Source organism: Notamacropus eugenii, chromosome 3 (genome assembly GCF_028372415.1).
Source record: "Notamacropus eugenii isolate mMacEug1 chromosome 3, mMacEug1.pri_v2, whole genome shotgun sequence".
In the NCBI taxonomy this organism is placed as follows: Eukaryota; Metazoa; Chordata; class Mammalia; order Diprotodontia; family Macropodidae; genus Notamacropus; species Notamacropus eugenii.
This window is the reverse complement of record NC_092874.1, coordinates 480,066,645-480,084,710: the sequence shown is the minus strand read 5'-3', so window position 1 is coordinate 480,084,710 and position 18,066 is coordinate 480,066,645. Positions and strand designations below refer to the sequence as shown.

At 45.0% G+C, this 18,066-nt stretch overlaps 1 protein-coding gene across 3 annotated transcripts in view; it reads left to right on the top strand.

The window, feature by feature from the left end:
• VPS41 (VPS41 subunit of HOPS complex) overlaps window positions 1–18,066 on the top strand; it is a 184,930-nt gene that overhangs the window by 133,379 nt on the left and 33,485 nt on the right. For all 3 annotated transcript variants that reach the window (XM_072599093.1, XM_072599092.1, XM_072599094.1), the window contains 6 exons: window positions 5,312–5,409; window positions 8,113–8,242; window positions 9,858–9,973; window positions 11,240–11,296; window positions 12,969–13,030; window positions 14,118–14,199. In XM_072599093.1, the coding sequence (XP_072455194.1) occupies window positions 5,312–5,409; window positions 8,113–8,242; window positions 9,858–9,973; window positions 11,240–11,296; window positions 12,969–13,030; window positions 14,118–14,199 (545 nt within the window). The remainder of the gene's footprint in view (window positions 1–5,311; window positions 5,410–8,112; window positions 8,243–9,857; window positions 9,974–11,239; window positions 11,297–12,968; window positions 13,031–14,117; window positions 14,200–18,066) is intronic.

Genomic DNA, 18,066 nt, shown 5'->3' with positions numbered 1-18,066 from the left:
ACATGAAGAAAATCCAGCCACACACAGATATGTAGTTGAAAAAAGGAAGTAGTATTTTAATAGATAAATAATATCTTAGTATTATTATAGAAAAACTTTTGACCTCACACTCTGAAAGGGTCTCAAGGACCCCTAGGGCTCTACAGACAACACCTTGAGAACCTTTGCCCTAGACCCTGGATCTTGTCAGCCTCAGCACTGAACCCAACTTTCTAGGTTCTCTCTTCTTTTACCATCAAAGTCCTTAGGGTAGAATTGTTTTGTGTAACTAATCTGTTATTTTGTCAGCCTAAGGAATAGAAAATTCAGTGGATTGGGTTTTGAAATTTAGGGAAGTGTAGTTAATAATAGAGATAGAAGAGGTGTTAGAGGATTATCCCAGGTGGTGGGGAGAATTGAGAATTACCCTCTATCAGCGGCATCCTGTGGCTTCTCTGCATTGTGACGCTGACATCTAGCAGGCAAGTGACTGAAGGATTAATTGTCCCGGAGGCAGATACCTTAACCTTGGCCCATGACAGAACATTTATAGTTTCTTCTTTTTGTTACTGACAGTTCTAGTTAGATTTTCATATATCAAATGGTCAGTTTGACTGAAATGTCAACGTTTATTTAAAAGTCTGTGAAAGTATATGTAATTGGCTGTGACCTGTAAGGAATTAGTGAAGCAGAAGTTTATGGATTTTTTAAAACAATACTCCCCTCCCCAACCCCTCTAGCACAAACACAAAAGGTGAGTCCTCGAGGGTTACCTTATGTCTTCGCAAGGATGAAAACTAAGGGAGCATGGTCATCCGTCGTTTGTAATTGTTACCAACCATGATGTTTATGAAATTAAAGCTGCTGTAACAGCACAAGAATATCTCATCACCACAGCAGGCCAGCCCTCTACGTAGATCCCATGGCACTTTGTGGGGAGAAGTCTGTCTGTGACCCACTGACAGTGGACAGAGGGAGACTGGGATCCAGGGAAACATACTCACAAGGACACAGCAGGATCAGGCTGTGAATAATGGGTTCTGGAGCTCTGTGGTCTAAATAGAATGACTTATAAACTGCAAACCCTCTTGTAAATGTGGCTCCTCTGCTTTTTAGCAAAGCTGGGGTGAGGGATGGGGGACCCTGATTGAATGCAAAGCTATTACTGGGAAATAATTACACCGGGCCCTGAGAGGAGGTATAGCCCACTCTTCATGTGTTAAATTCTTATTTATGTGTGTGTGTATTGTACCCCCCAGAGGGCCACTTTTTCCAGTGCCTGGCTCATAGCAGACCCTCAAAGTGGGGAGAAGGAGCTGGGAGGATCTTCCGGAGTCAGAAGATGATACATTGCTACATTATATAAATGTTGTTTCATAGACTCGTCCCAAAGGGGGCTTGAATAAGGGTTTACCTGGTTCTTTCAGTCATTAATGTTTCAGACGCGCCATTTGTTCTTTCTTAAAGTAAGTTTGTATTGATATAATTTGTCTTTTTACAAATTTAATTTCCCCTATTAACCCTCCACCTCCACAGAGCCATTCCATGTAACAAATTATATGTTTAAGGACAAAGAAGAATGAGAGAAAAAACTGGAAATCACTGCTCAGCACATCCAAAAAACATCTGATGACCTGTGCCGGGTCCCGCTGTCAGGTGGGACCTAGCTGCCCCCTCAGCAGGGCTGGCTGGAGCTGTCTCCCCTTGTCTCTTCTTTGGAGCCAGGCGAGTTGGTTGTGATTCTGCAGCCTTCGCTCCTGGTCTGTGACTCGGGGCTGCCCTTTCCACTGACGTGATTGTCTCCTTGGTGACTGCCGATTTCATTCTGTATAAGTTCATGTAGATCTTTCCAGGATATTTTCTATTCATCACATTCATATCAGTGGCCTCCTTGGAGCATGTGACTAGTAGTGGACTTCCTGGGTCAAAGGGCATGGCTGTTTTAATCATTTTATTGCATAATTCCAAATGACTTTACAAAATGACTGAATGGATCCCTCATTACCAACCCCCTCAGCCCACGTGCCAGTCTCATCCCCTCCACCCTCCTGACACGTTAGCCCTGTTACCTTTGTTTTTATCTTGAAATCCACACTTGGTTTTCAAGAAACACTTCGTTCTTCCATCTAAGCTCCAGAGCTCTTTCTGCCTTTTCTTCTCGATTTAACTCTGCACCCTGCCCTTTGTATGGACAGAAAGACAAGCACTCACTACCCCTTGTGGATCACTTCATGGTTCCGCTCGCTGCACTCACGGGCCTCTGTCTCCAGCCACTTCGGGTGGGGACCTTTGAGGCTGGCGCTCACGGCCACCTGTCTGGCACTCATGACTTCTCCACTCCCACATCAGGCCTGGTGATTTTTTGGTCTTCCTGCCCCTGCCCAGGAGAAGCTGCCCACGTGCTCACCTGCCTTTAATTGGCAGCTAACCCTTCCTGAGTCCATTGGAGGCTTATTGGGGGCTTTCTAACTGAATGTCATTAAAATTCATTCCTTTCCCACCTGTTCCTCCTCTTCTCATGGTCGTCTTTTGTGATATTAATAGTCCTTTTCTCCACCCTTCTCGACTTTTGTCATCCTCCAGATCACCCGGGCTCACAGTGTAGGTGTCATCCCTCCCCAGCCCACAGCCAGTCACTTGTCAAGTTCTGTCAACTCAAACCAATCCTCCTAAAGCTCAGACTTGGCCATACAGGCTTGACGGACACCCTCCTCCCCACTTTCAGTGAGCGCCATTGACTCCCTGTTGCATCCAGGATCAGCGTTTGCCTTTTAAAGCACTCTAACATGTGGTCCTTTTGTACCTTCCCACTCTTGTTCCTCTCTATGTCCCCTTTCTGCTCCCACCCCACATGCTCTGTGATCCAGTGGCCTTGGCCCCCTTGAGCTAAACACTGACCTGGACACTTCCTCTCCTGACTCTGGGCATCTTTCTGGCTGTTCCCCATCATGGAACTCTCCTTGTCTCTGCCTCGTGGCTTCCTTCAAGTCTCAGCTAAAACTTTCCCTTCTGTAAGAAGCCTTTCCTGATTCCCCTTGATACTGATATCTCCCCATGGACTGATCACCAATTTATCTTGTCTGTAATTTGTTTGTGCAGAGTTGTTTGCATCTTGTCTCCCTGTTAGACTGTGAGCTCCTTCAGAGGAGGGACTTTCATTTATTTACATTTACCTTTCTCTGTACCTCCAGGGTACACACACAGTGTGTTTGGCACACCATAGGTGCTTAATAAATGTTTGTTAACTCTCACACAGCCAGGACTTGAACTCAGGTCTTCCTGGCTCCAAGACAAGCTCTTGATCTACTATGTCACAAAACATGTCGGAGATATTTAGCATATGCCTAACAATCAATATATGACATATATCCATATACATAGATGTATACGTATCTAGAGTAACTACACAGTATGGTAGTTAAGGAAGGAGAGCATGGGCAGCTGGAAGTGTCAGGATAGTGGTAGAGCCAAGATTTGGAGGAAGGGAGAGATGGTCTGAGGGGGAAATGAGCAAAAGGGACATTTCAGACAGGGAGGACCTATTGTACAAAGGTAAAGAGATGGGCAATGGAGAACCACATCTGGGGAAGAGCAAGAAGTTTGGTCAGGTAGAACTCTGAGGTACGAGAAAGGGAATAATGTTCAGGTTGGTTGGAAATGTAGGTCAGTACCAGGTTGTGAATGGTTTGAAGAGTCCATGCGAGGATCCAGGGATATAAACGAACCTTTCTCAAAAGAAGAATCACAAACTGTTAACAGCCACCTGAAAGCTGTTCCAAATCATTAATACCAGGAGAAATGCAAATCAAAATGACCCTGAGGTTTCAATTTATGCCACAAATGGGCAAAGATAACACAAAAGGGAATACATTATCCCTTCCCCATCGTGATTTTCCCCATCTTAGTTTCTGTATATCACAGTCAGCATAAGAAATTAAATGAGAATTTTAAGGGGAAGAGTTTTGTGGAAGCCTCAGATGGCACACAAGGGCCAAGAGATGGCGCAGAAAAGGTTTAGAAACTCAGAAATGCATAAAATTTATGTATTGTATCAGTAATATACATATCTTTTAAAATCATGATAATTCAGACTTCTGTAGCACAAAGGGAGGGCCCAAAAGTTTTACATGTATTTTCCAAGTCGTGGGCATGCCGCGTCGGTAGCTTCCATGATGTGGAAGGGATAATTGCAGTCAGTGTGGAGGAATTGTGGGATAAGGGGCGTGTTAGTGCGTTATTGATGGAACTGTGTGTTCTTACAACCATTTTGGAAAGTACTTGCAATTAAGCAGATAAACTGATTCTGCTACCCATACCTTTTGACCCAGAAATTCCACTAGTAACCTCGTACCCCAGGGTGGCCATGGGTAAGAAGAAAGTCCCCACATACACCAAAATATTGATGGCAACACTTTTTGTAATAGCAAAGATTTGAGAGACACAGGAGAAGCCAGTGGATTGGGGAGTGGCCAAACAAATGGTGGCCCAGGATGTAATGGAATGCTAGAGTGCTGTGAGGAAATACGAATGTGATGAGTACAGAGAATCCTAGAAAGAGCTCCATGAACTGATGCAGAGTGAAGTCAGCCAAGCCAAGGAAGCAGTCAACGCAGTGACTCCAGTCACATAAACAGAAAAAACATCCACAGATCCAATGAAGGTGAATGTTGCAAACGACTTCACAGTCAGACGGATGCTCTGCTTAAGGAAACAGCATTTTTGTGAATTCTGCCAGTTTCAGGTATTGCCCAATGGGGAGATGCTTCTAGCGCAGGGGTGGGGAACCTGCGGCCTTGAGGCCATATGTGGCCCTCTGAGTCCTCGAGTGCAGCCCTTAGGATTTGTTCTATGATGTTTGAGTTCAGTTAAAGGGCTGCATTTGAGGACCTAGAGGGCCACATGTGACCTCAAGGCTGCTGATTCCACTCCCCAGTTCAAGCCTATCACCACATGATAATCTGAATGACTTTTTACTGATTTTTTTTTTAATGATTCTAGATGTTTTATCACTGCTAACTGGCTTTAAGGTCATCCTGTTAATCTTTTCTCGTTGGAGGTTTTGAGAGGTCTGACAGATTTATTTTTAAGTGGTCACTTCTTGAGCAGCCTTCTTGGACCCATTTGTAAAAAGCCTCTTATTCCTAATCACTGTCAGCATCTCTCTACTTCTCTGTCAGGTTTCTGGGAAGAGGTCTGGTGGTTTTCTCAGTCACCAGACCATGACTTGGGAGGGATGAATCTCTCTGGTGTTGTATGGATCCCTCCTCTTGTTGTACACTGCACCTTGGCTCGTTATACGGCCCCACTGACACTGTCCCCCCTTCCTTTGCAGTATCTCAGTTTGACATGGAATTCTACATCAGCGGGCTCGCGCCTCTCTGTGACCAGCTCGTGGTGCTTTCATATGTCAAGGAGACCTCAGACAAAATGGTAATGATTTTTGTGTTTTGGTACAAAAATACTTGTGAGATTATTTTAAACATGACACAAAATTCTTTGGAAACACTGAGTGTATTTTGTAGCCTAAATGTAACTCCCAGGCACGGAAAATAAAGTCAGCTCCAGTTACCGAGAAGCCAACATCTCCGCCTACCCAGAGCTGTGCTCTCTTGTGTCAGCTGCTTCTTCCTCCCCCGCCAAGCGAGAGAGGGGATAAAGAATTCCTCTCACCATTAGAAGAAACCAAGTTGACATTGTGCATTAGCAGAAATGATCACTGTGAATGCGATTGGCTCTAGTGTGAGGGGGGTCAGGGGAATTACTAAGAGGGCAGTTAGTTCATTTTTCCTTATGCCATAGACACTCTCATTTATCCCCCTTATAGCATAAGGATTCTCATGGAATGGATATTCCCACTTTAAAATTGAGTGGAGCCTACTCTCACTTGTCTGTACCTTAAAAAATAGATTTCAAAATAGATTTTTATTGTGATTGTGTTTTTATATCACCTAGATTTCCTCCTCTATTTTCCCCCTTCCCCCCTACTCCCATCTCGAGGGAGCCATCCCCGAAAAGTTTAAAAGGGGAATTAAGCAAAATTGATCAAGAAACAAAAAAGAAAAAATCTGAAGTTATATGCATTATTCCACACTCGTGGACCCGGACCTCTGCAAAGGAGCATGGCACAGTGTCTTCTCATACATCTTTTCTTGCCTGGTCAGGCAGAGCTATATAGATAGACAAAATAGCCCCTATTCTAGACATCTTTACCTTTGGCTGTGGAGTGAAGTGTAGTCTGATCAGACTCTCTCAGAAATAACCTTCCCAGCCTGCTGTGGGCCCACTGACAGGCTGGCTCTGCTCTTACTTGCCAGGGACACAACTGGGAAGGAAAATCAGAACGTCTGGGTGAGTCTAGACAGCTGAAAATTGATTGGAAAAGACTTGATTTCAGTAACTGTGTTCAAAAGGAAGTGCAATTGATTGGGCAGCTGCTCCTAGTAGTAGATTCTCATTGTCTGTGTCTTTCTTATTTCTGATACAAGGACTAAAAGGGGGTGAAGAAGCCTGGAAGCCTCACTTCCAGAGGGGGAGATGCTCAGGAAGGTTTCTCTGACAGCACACTTGCATTAGGAAGTCATCGCTATGGTAACCTGAAGCTCTGGATGCCCATGTTGCTAGGTGACGGAATGCTGTAGGCTTAAGTGAGCACTCCAGCCTACAGAAATCAATAGGGTTTGCGTCTAGCCCTATTGCAGGACATCAGTTTATTATTTTATTTTAGGGAAAAAATAGCAGTGGCTCCCAGGGGAATGAACACAAGGCTGTTTGGATGCGGGTGGAGGGGAGAGGACGATAAAAGGAAAGCAAGAAACGAAGAGGTCAAATGAAGAGAAGGAAAACTTAATAAATAATTGACAAGGACGGCAGAAGCCTTTGTTAATGAAAAGCATTATTGGAAAGGACTTAGAGCAGAGCAAGAAGCAAGGGGGACATAACCTCACCTGGCCAAGCCTGTGGAACACATTGGGAAGAAGGCTCAGGGCGCCATCTTTAATATTAGCCAAGAGGCTTCCTGTTTGGGGACTGGATCCAGGGCAAGGTGTTGTTGGTGGTGCTTCTCTTTGCTGGGGAATGTGTGGGGGGAGGTGTTTTGTTCTCTTTTAACCACCAAAGGAAACATTATTTCTCCAAGTAGGAGCTAATAGGACTTGAGGAATGAATCCAAAAGGAAAGGCCAAGTCAGGCCACTCTGAATTGTCCACTTGTGACTCTCTGGCCAGTTCTCACAGGCTTTGGGCTCTGCTCTCTGGGCTTTGTGTTCTAACCTCTCCTTCACAGAAGTGGCCAAAAAGTACACTTCCTGTGGTTTGCTCGTAGTTTTCTTACAAGTGTGGAAAGCAGATCAATCAATCGGAAAGCATTAATGAAGCCCTTCTCTGTTCTATGCCCTGCACTAAGTCTGGAGGTTAGAAAGACCCAATCAAAAATGACCCCTCCCCATACAGGGTTTACATCATGATGAAGGGGATGGCTGTGTGTGTGTGTGTGTGTGTGTGTGTGTGTGTGTGTGTGTGTGTGTGTGTGTGTGTATGTAACCAGGAAATACCTTCCTGGGTACCAGCATCTGGTACTTCATCTGATTCTGGAAGGAAATTCAAGATTTCAAGACTCTGAAATATGAAGGAAGAGCATTCCAGGCAAGAGGTACAGCCAGTGCAGAGGCACAGCAGTAAGAGATATAAAAACAGCACGTGGGCCAGTCTGGCTAGTGAGACTGCCTTTGCCTTCCAGTTCCCAGAGCCCCTCCACGGGTGTTTTCTTTGATCTTCCTGGCACCCCCTGATTCAGAACGAGGTTTCCCCCAAAGGAATATCGTCATCTGATGCTCTGCCTTTGGCCCTCTCTAGCCCTGGGTGTCAGTGCAGTGCCTGGAGGGAGCCCAGCCCGGAGGGACTTTGAATCACTGAGATTCAAATTTCTTCTTCTAACAAATCAGACACTCAGTGGTTGATTTAAAAATGAACTTAGAAAGTGTAGAAAAGCCAGTGTTAGGAGAAAGGAACATCATGGCCTGCCCTGGGATCTCTGTCCTAGGGAGAATGCAGATCAGCCGCATTGGAGTTGAGAAGAAGCCATTTGGTTAATTTGTGGTCATGTGACAAAGGGAGCTTTTCTCTCCTTTTTCCCCAGGAGAGGGAATACTGTGCCCGGCCCAGATTGGACATCATTCAGCCGCTTCCAGAGACCTGTGAAGAGATCTCTTCTGACGCCCTAACAGTGAGAGGTTTTCAGGAGAATGAATGCAGAGACTACCACCTGGGTGAGAAGGGCCAGAGATGGGGGCCTTCCCCCCAGTTTGTCCTTCAGGCCTCTAGAATATTTCACTTTCTTCTTGTAAACATACTTTTCACTCAGAAATTTAATGAGTGGATTCATATTTATATATGTCTGTCTATATGTTATATACATATATATATGTGCGTATGTTATATATGTGTATGTGTATATGTATGTATGTAGGTGTATATGTGTCTATAACTGTGCACATATAGTTTACATATCATGTGTATGCATGTGTGTATATGTGTGTATGCATGTATATAACTGCACATATACATATGTGTATATATACGTATTGTGTACATATATATAACTGTGCACATATAGTTTATGTGTCATGTGTGTATGTGTGTGCACATGTGTGTGTCTGCATACACCCCTATGCACCCCCATAGATCTCATGGTCCATTCTATTTCATTTCTCTCAGATGTTTAAGCCCATGTTGACATGCCCTTTGCATTCAGAGCAATAGTAGGTTCTAATAGAAAGCACCCTAGACTCAGTGTCCAAAGATCTGGGTTCCAGTTCTGTTGCTGCCTGCTTAGTGGCTTCTGATCATGGAAGCTGCTGCTGCCGAGCCCTGGCTCCCTTATCTGTTAGCTACAGTCTAGCCCGGCACAATGCTTAGGCAGGATGTTTGGGAAACACTAAAGGGCCACAGTTCATCTGCTGCCACTGTTTGTCCACAACAAAGCCACCTCAGGTTGTCTCCTATCTAGCTTTGAAGCTTCGTGCCTAATAGCTGCTTCATAAATAGGGGGCAGATTGAAATGTCTGCTTTGCATTTGTTTCTGTTGCTTTTGTCACAGCAGACTGGGGGAGGCTGGGTTGGTGGGGGACACAAAATAAGTAGGGAAAACCTGCTAAATAAAAGGCACAGAGTAAAAACCAGCCGGAATCAAAACCCACGTGGCTGGATGACTGAACCTGCTGAGAAGGGCTTGCTGCTTGTTTGGGGTGTTTCCAGGAGGAAGTATAGCAGTGGGGGCCATGAAGGCGAGGACACTTCTTGCCTCTTTTTTGCAGGGAGCCCCAAAGAAGGGAAAACCATGAGGTTATTTTCCCACCTTGTCAAAATCTAAACACTCTCTTCAGCCAGGAGGCATCACACTCTGTTTTCACTCAAAGCCAACTTTGCCACCTACTTACAAACCTTTCCGAATTGGGGTTTGATCTTTGAATTGCCCATGCAGCCCCAACAGGCCACCTGGTAAATACCAGGCTGTGGGGTGTATTGTGCTCCTGGAGGGGTGGGGGTATCCATCACTGAAGTTTTCTATGGTCTTGACCTGGATGGTGAAGAGACATTTATTGCTGGCTATGCAGAGTAATTGTCCTGTGAAAGTAGATCAGTGTTATAAATGGCCATAAATAAAGTTTATACATGGTAGATGAATCAGAACATGCAGGAAGAAATGGGCTATTTTGAATACTGTGTTGCAATTGATGTCAGAATTTAAATTTATTGGGACTTGGAGCATCAAAAGCCATCCTCGAATGGAAAGCTCTCAGGGGTGGGTCCTGCCTCTTTTCCTTACTGTTTTCTTTAGACAAAGAGCATTTGTTAATGGCCCTCTCTTCTCCTTGTATGTAGAGTACTCCGAAGGGGAATCGCTCTTTTATATTGTCAGTCCGAGAGATGTTGTGGTGGCTAAGGAACGGGACCAAGATGATCACATCGACTGGCTCCTCGAAAAGAAAAAATATGAAGTAATTGCTGGGAAATTTATGTTGCTTTTTACAAATGTGCTTTTTTTGATATGCAAGTATTAAATGAGCTCTTTGAACATGAAAAGGGAAGCAGAGTCTTTAGCTTGGCACAACAAGCTCTTCTTTCAGTCTCTCTTTGCAATGAATGAATATCTTAGAGTCTCCCTGGAATTAGAAATCCTATCCTTATCTGATAGGCAAAACCATGTCCCCACATTGCAAATCCAGTTAAGATTTTCAAGCATAATAGAGCATTGTGAGAAGAAAATGGTGGGACAGTATCTGACCAGCTCATGTAGGCTCAGTTCAGATGAAGCGAAGGGGGTGATATTGTACTGTCCCTTTTCAAGTAAAGATGGTTTTTCCATCCTTAAAACCGACAGAGGCGATAGAACCACTTTATTGAAAGGGAAATAAATGTATGTGCTTGATTCACATTGATTGGAAGGGAAGGTTGAAAAATGAAAGAATTGGAGGATAACATGTTTGCTTATTTCCTCACTTAAACTGCTCTATAACAGCCTTTGTATTGTTAGCCTCCCAATGTGATCTGCCTGGGTATTCATCAAAGGCTTTTATGAAACAGGTCACTTTATGTTGTTTAAAAAAAAAGAGGGAAAGAATTGAGTCATCTGTGTATGGAATTGTTGCTTCACAACCTCGTTAGTTCCCGTGGGGTTTCATAGAAAATAAAAACCTCCCCATCCAAAAGCTGGGGATCGATCTCAGCGTTTCTTGTTCCTGTGATAGTTGTCAGGGAACAATTCCATTTCGGACATCTCTTTGATTGGCCAAGGCAGACCTGCACAACTTCCCAAGTGTCAAGAACTTGGTAGGATCAGATCATCTATTTCTAGATGTAGGAGATACAAATACAGCCAGTGGGTGAGAGGGGTGGGACAGGCTAGCTGGATGGAAAAACAGCAGAAGAAAGACCTAAAAGGGCCCTTTTCAGCCTGTTCTGAGGATTTTTGATGCCAAGTGAACTTTTTTTTTAATTAACTAGTAGATTTTGTTGGATTTACAGGAGTTTGATCCCAGTGAATGACCCCTGATGAAAACAGAAGTGGTCTTCTTTTTAGCTGACTGCTTTTGTTTCACAATTTAATTTCAGAGATGTTTGTTCAACTATGACATTCAAAGTCCTCAGACAAAGCCCATGAAAATCAAAAAGCAGATGCCTTATTGATATAGTTCAGAACTTTAGATATCATACAAAGAACGTGAGCTTCTTTATCTTCCTTCTCTCTGGTTATGTGCATGTAGGAAGCTTTGATGGCTGCTGAAATTAGCCAGAGGAACATTAAAAGGCACAAGATTCTGGTGAGTACAGAAACCATTGTTGAAATCTAGCATGCACTCTCCAGGGTTTATAGTGGAGACCCAGCCCATTGGGAAGAGTAAAGGCCTTCAAGCTAGCCTTGGTCATCTGCGGGGCTGAAAGAATCCATTTCATTGAGACCTAGTAATGCTGAATAAAAGCTTGTTGACCGTCAGCTGCCAAAAGTAACGAGAGACTCAGATTTCCTTACAAGGTTGTTTGGAAGAATGAGATACTAACCATGGGACCTCTCGTGTGAGTTACGATTGTGAGAAGCCCTTTCTGTACGGAGCTTTCTGGGTGTGAGCACCTAAAAATGATGAGCAAAATCCATTCCTGAGAGAATGCTCAAATAAAGTGCTTTAGAGAACAGGCCTGTTTCTGCCTCTTAGCACATGGCAGAGCTATGTTGCGCTAATGTTACTGAATTATTTACAGCATATATTCTCCTCATACATCAGGTTTTTAAAACCCCTTTCATTTGTGAAGGAAAGTATAGTTTGAAATGCATGTCACCTTTGCTAAATTCATTGTGAAGGTTAAAGGTGGGGGAAGCAGGGCAGGGCAGGACAAGGGAGGCAGGATTGACCTGAAAGCTAAATGACACCTTAGAGGTGGTCACCTCGTGCAGGCCTTGATTTGATGGAAAAGGAAATAGGACAAAGCTCACGGCCACCCTATTGCTTGCTTAGACACTGCAGCAAGAGATTACCCTTCCTCCACCCTCCTGACCCCATAAACATGCCAGTAAAATTCTAGAAACCACATGAGATGCCAAATGATTTGAGGAGACACTAGAGGAGAGGGAGTCGGGTACACCCACTCCTTCTTTCAAGTCAAAGTCCATTTTGGGGCTTGTTAATTTACCAGTTGTTTTAAGAAAGAAAGGATGAAGCATTTGCTCTGTTTGACGGCTCACCCCGACAGACTAGAGAGTAACTTGATCTTTACAAAATGTCACCCAGCCAGACTGAAGGAATCAAGCGTGGCACTGAGTCCGTGGTAATGGGGCTTGATCTCTGTCAGATGGCAGCTGTACCATAACATCTCTTCTCCTTCCCCATCTATGACTGCAGTAGAGGGGTCAGCTCACACTTCCTGTCCACGAAGCAGAGGCACAAGCTTAAGCGGCTTATCTGCGGACAGAATAGTTCAGGGGATAGCAGCTGTCCCTAGATAGCGAGAGAGAATGACCACCTTTAGTGGTTCGTATTCATTCAGAAAATTAGCCACATCTTCTATGTGAACCAGACTCAGAAAGCAAGAAGTTAGTTGCAAAAAAAAGTTTTTCTTGCCAAGAGAAGAGTATTGTGAGAGCTTTGGGTGTGATAAACCTGAGGGAAAAAGCTGATACTGTTGGCCTGAGATTTTCAGAAATAAAATGAGCTTTTAGTGTTAGAGCACTGGTCGTAGATTTAGGAAGACTTGGATTCAAATCCTATGTCAGATACTGATAAGCTGGATGACCAGGTCACTTACCTTCTTTGGGCCTCAGTTTCCTCATCTGTAAAATGAGGACATTGAGCCATGACCTGCAGGGTCCTTTCTATCTCTAAATCTCTGATTCTATGAGTCTGTGACCAAGCCAGAAAACCTCACATGTAATCTCTTCATGTTTCTTTGCTTGGAAGTTGTCATGCAGGCTTACAGGATGTCTTTGTTTATCTTCTCTAGGATATAGGCCTGGCCTACATAAGTCACCTGGTGGAGAAAGGAGAGCACGACATGGCAGCCCGGTAAGGACACTTCTAGTGTCTTCTACAGCTCCTGGGCACAGTTGCCATTTTGGTGTAGGAACAGACCAGAGACAGTAGCCTGCACTGACCTGAATTTGATCATTTTGTGGCTTCAAATGTTTGACAGGGGAACTCCTTGGGGAATAAGGATTCCAACAGGGAAAAGAAGGTTCTTGGATCAGTCTGTATTTTGTAGCCACCAACTGCATCACCTTTGCCAAAGAATTTATGCCAGTTAAAGGGAAAACTGCCTAAGATCTAATGAAATAGGAGACCAGTCCAGAGGGAGTGGGCAGTACCATGGACAGCAAAAGCCCCAAGGAAGCGTGGCTGTTGCCGTTCTGCTTCTCCATAGTCATGGTTATTTGGCTTAGGAAGATAATAAGGAGATTTCCAGGATACAAGAGGAGCAGGAGGCCTGGCCTCTGCTCTTGAGACTTACTTTAGGAGCCCCGAAATTACTTGAAGTAAAGTAAGTTTTTCTGAATATCTTCCATTTTACAGGTAATTATCAATAGGGTTATGAGTTTCTAAGGCCACTTCGATAGTATAATTTCCAACATGTGTCAAGAAGCAGCTTAAACAAATAACTGGTTCAGGAATCACATAATTTAATTCCTTAAAGTGGACAAGATAAATGGACTATACCAAGCATTTTCCCCCAAACACAGAAGAATTGAGTCCATGGTATCTCATTGGCAAAGCGCTTCTGGGTGTATGTATGTATATATGCATATACTTGTATATATATGTATCTTTGGGGTCCCAAAAGTTTGAAAAGAGAACTGTATGCATGGGTAATAAGGATTCTGTGTGTACATGACACACATATGTAATACACATTTATGTCTAGTCCACAATATCTGTATACAGATGTGTGTGATATATAGATATACAATCATATACATGTGTAGACATTCATATATAATTTTATATATATATATATATGTTAATAAGCCTAAAATACATTCTAAGTGAGTGGGTGATAATAGCTGTTTTTCAAACTAGGGCAATGCCATTTTGTCCCTTGTGTGTATATTCTTTCATTTACTCATCATTTTTCCCTCTTTGATATTTTCATTCTCAGCAAATGTCAGAAAGTTCTGGGGAAGAATGCAGCTCTCTGGGAATATGAAGTTTACAAATTTAAAGAAATAGGGCAGCTGAAGGTATGTCAGACCTCGCATCCTACAATCGCTGTAGCGTTGGACATTTTTAAGGCTGTAATCACTAACTGAAAGAGACCACAGTGTCCTCCCGAGGCAGACTTGCACCTCCCTTACCCTGGCCCTGAGGCTGGCCTCTCTCCACCACTCCCTGTGTGGGACACCTGAGGAGCAGCCTCCCCCAACCCCCCAGTGCCCAAGCAGATCTCTCAGACCAGAAGTTCAGAGCCAGTGATAATCTACCCTGGGGGAGGGGGGTTCTTCACCAACAAAATCACCAGAGACAGCTCAGTGAGGCTAAGTCAGCGACCTCCTTGAGCTCATGCTGTAGGTGGGTTTTCCCTTATTGTTCTCTGCATTGGGCCTGTGCAGCGTTGGCTCTGTCCTTTCTGCCTGGATCTCCTCAGCATGGCTGGATTTCCTATGTGGCTATGGTCTATTACGGACAGTTCTAGAGGAGAAAGTCCGTGTCTAAGTCATCCCACTTAACTGTCCAACACTACTTCTTGTGCCTCTGCCCTTTCCTCAGACCAAAGGAAAGATGTTTGGAACTTGCCCTCTCAAGCTTTGCTCTGGGGTGTGTGCACAGGCTGCTGACTGACCTTCTGTGCTCATGATCCCCCTCCCCACCATGGGGTGCATGCTGGTGACCAAACCTTGACGTGCGTTACCAGGCGTGGTTGGCTTCTCTCTCCATGCATATAGGAGAAACACCTTAGACTTGAGCTCTGGAGCTCTCTGCCTTTGGTTGTGCTGCCTACACTGGAGCAGCGAAAGCCCTACTCAACTTCCAGGCTGTGATTCTCCTCTCTTGGTATAGGAAGAGACCAGAGAAACAGGTATTCTGCATTTGAGTTCAGCATAAAATGAGAAGGTGATTTCCAAGAAACCATAGAAACACTGGGAAGAAATGTCCACTGTATCTGCAAGTTCATGACAGGCAGGCACAGAGTGCTATGTGCCCTACAGTTCAGAAGGGCAGGTCTCAAGTGCTCAGAGAACATCTTGGTTGGAGTAAGATCTTATGGCTTAATCATGCCAAGCCAGCCCAAGAGAGAAGAAAATCTCTCGGGAGTGGAATTCCGAAGACAGCAATATTGCCACTATGAAGAAAAGAGGTGATTTTCCAGAGAAGTTGGTATGGATCCATTGGGAGTTCATCAAGCGTATGAGGGCCAGCAGCAGAGGGTGAGTGCCTGAGAAGTATCTGAAACTATCAAGATACAAAGGAGCTGCCACCAGCAGTGACTTCTGAGGATGCAGAATGGGCTTTTGTAGCCCTTTTCTGTTGGGAAAAAGAAGCATCAGAAATGGTCTAGCCACAACTGGGAGTAGAGAAGGAAAAAGGAAGGGGTGATGGAGACAAGGCAGAACTACTGGCCTTCTTTTCACCTCTGTTTTCTCCCCCTTAGAGAAGGATCTTCTCAGGAAAAAGGACAGGGCAGACATGGTTAGGAGGCATTTGGTTCCCAAGGTAACTAGGGAGATGGTAAGAGAGCCATGTCCCTAGGCTCACCCAGATGGCATCCCCGGCATGTGTGGCCACTGAGCCGCTAGCAAGGATCATTTTATCAAAAGATTATGAACAATTGGGGAGGTTTACCTGACTCCAGTAATGCTCCAAAGTACTGATGAGCATTTAAGTCTGTAAGACTATCTGATTGACTTGGCTTCTGGGACATGTCGCCTAGGATTGGGGGCTCTGTGGGAGCATGTGCCTTCTCTGAATATGAGGAAAAGGGGGAAGATTTCGACTGCTTCCTGTGCAATTTCTTTAGCAAGCAAGGAGCCAGATATTGTTACTGGGGACAGCTACTCTCATTCTTTCCATCAGTGGATATGTTAGGATCTCCACTGGCAGTTTGGAATTCATTGCTAGCCTCTCACCCTTTCCTGTTCTGTAATATCTTCCTTCTCCTTTTCTCCTCCTTCTCTCTCTCTTCTTCCCTTCCTCTCCCTTCATCCTCTCTCCTTCTCTCTTCCTCTTCCTCTGCCCCTCTCCTCCATTCCCCTCCCACCCCCAACAGCCAGGATTTGCTTTACATCTATTTTAACTCAATGATCCAAACAGGACATATGAAGATCTTTCCAGAACCACAGTGCTAGTTGATTGTGAGCCACTTGGTTTTCCTCAGGGTTGAAGGTACTCTCATTCTAGCAGGTTTCAGAAATGGCTTCTTTAGTCATGCTAGTGGGGGCAGAATGCTGTCTTTTATCAAGATTTGTCCTGGTTCAGTGCCTTGGAGCCAACCCAGACACTGACCCTGCACGTGTATGAGGCCTCGTTTCAGTTCAGCCCAGGAAGGAGCCCAGATCCATTTTCCAATGAAGTTTTGAAGTGGTTCTTAATGGAAGAGAGTCAAGAGAACTAGTTTGCATTTTTGTTTCTCTCTGTGCCATGCAGCAGACTGTAAAATACAAAATATCTTCAGGTTTGCTGGAGGCCCTCTTCCAATTTCTGTCTTTGCTCAAGTGCTGTGTTTCTGCCTTGGCCGATGGTCCCATAATGAAAGGAATTAGATAACTTGGTTTAAACCATCAGTTTTGATATTCTCCTGGTTTGTCCCTGTCCTCACCTAGACACATTATGCGGAACTAGAGAGGGCATAAGAGTTCAAACAAAAGGGAGCCCCTGTCTGCAGGATGAGCCTGGAATTCTGGACTTCCTTCTGGTAGCCCTTGGAACGTGCCCCTGGACTTACAGGTTCTTGGCTGATATTCCAAGGATGCCAGCTCTTCCTTCGCTGAACAAGGCCTTCCTTCTCCTGTGGAAGGCACATGTGTGTCCTGCCATCGGTGCTCTGGGAGGCATTGTCTGTGCACTGGAAGCTTGCTCTGGCCCTCTTCATATTCTTTGAGGAGTCATACCAAGGTGCTGTCCATCTGTTCCATTGCTTGGTGACTGGCCTGCTTCCCTTCTCAGTCCAAGGGATCCTTAATGTCTTTTACACCCGCTGTGTGCATGTCTTAGTAACATGTTGTTGGTTACTTGTATTCCCTTCCCACACCCTTTGCGTCCCCATCAGTTTGGACCCTCTGACAGTCTAGGAATTGTCACAGAATAAAGAGGATCAAAAGTGCCGATGGACCAGAGGATGGCGTGCACCTGAACAGTGCTGTGAGCTTCCAGTGTTCTCCCTAGTTGGCCCAACCGAACACAAAGTCTAGTGGGTTCACCCACCAGCCTGGCAGTAAATTGTGTGTGCCTGCTCTCCTTGCCACAAGACTGATATTCACCTGTTCACACTCACCTTTGTCCGTGAGGGCGCAGCAAAGCAGCACACTCCAACACACACCAAGAGAGCAGTGAAATGGGGACCACATTCATGTGGGGGTCCCCTGGTGACATAAGTCACAACCCATCCTGAGCAGGTCTTGGCCATGTCCACCCACAGATCCTCCACTGAGCCTCCCTCCAGCACCCCAGAAGCCTTCCTTTCTGCCCCAGAACGGCACCTCACCCTTTGATGCAGACTGGGCTGGCCATCTTCTCTCCATGGCAAACCGACCTGGCCCTGTTGTTTCTTGGACAGTTTCTCTTATGCTTCTTCCATACACACATGTATTCTCAGGAATGTCCTATGGCTGATGTAGGCCCATCGCCAGAGCTCATACTTCCACGGCTGCTCAAGGTGTGCAAAGCACTTTCCCCACTCTTACTAGCCCTGTTGTATAGATGGAGAAACAGCGTGGAGATCGCCCAGCTGATAAGTGTCTGAGCACTTCTGACTCCAAGACTCCAAGGCAGCCCTGGCTCCACCATGTCTCTCCATCACCCTTTGGGTCAGTAGTTGCGGTGCTTTTCACACCACATTCCCCCGCCCCCTCCCTCCCACTGCACAACCATACAGCCTTAGGAGAGCATCAGGG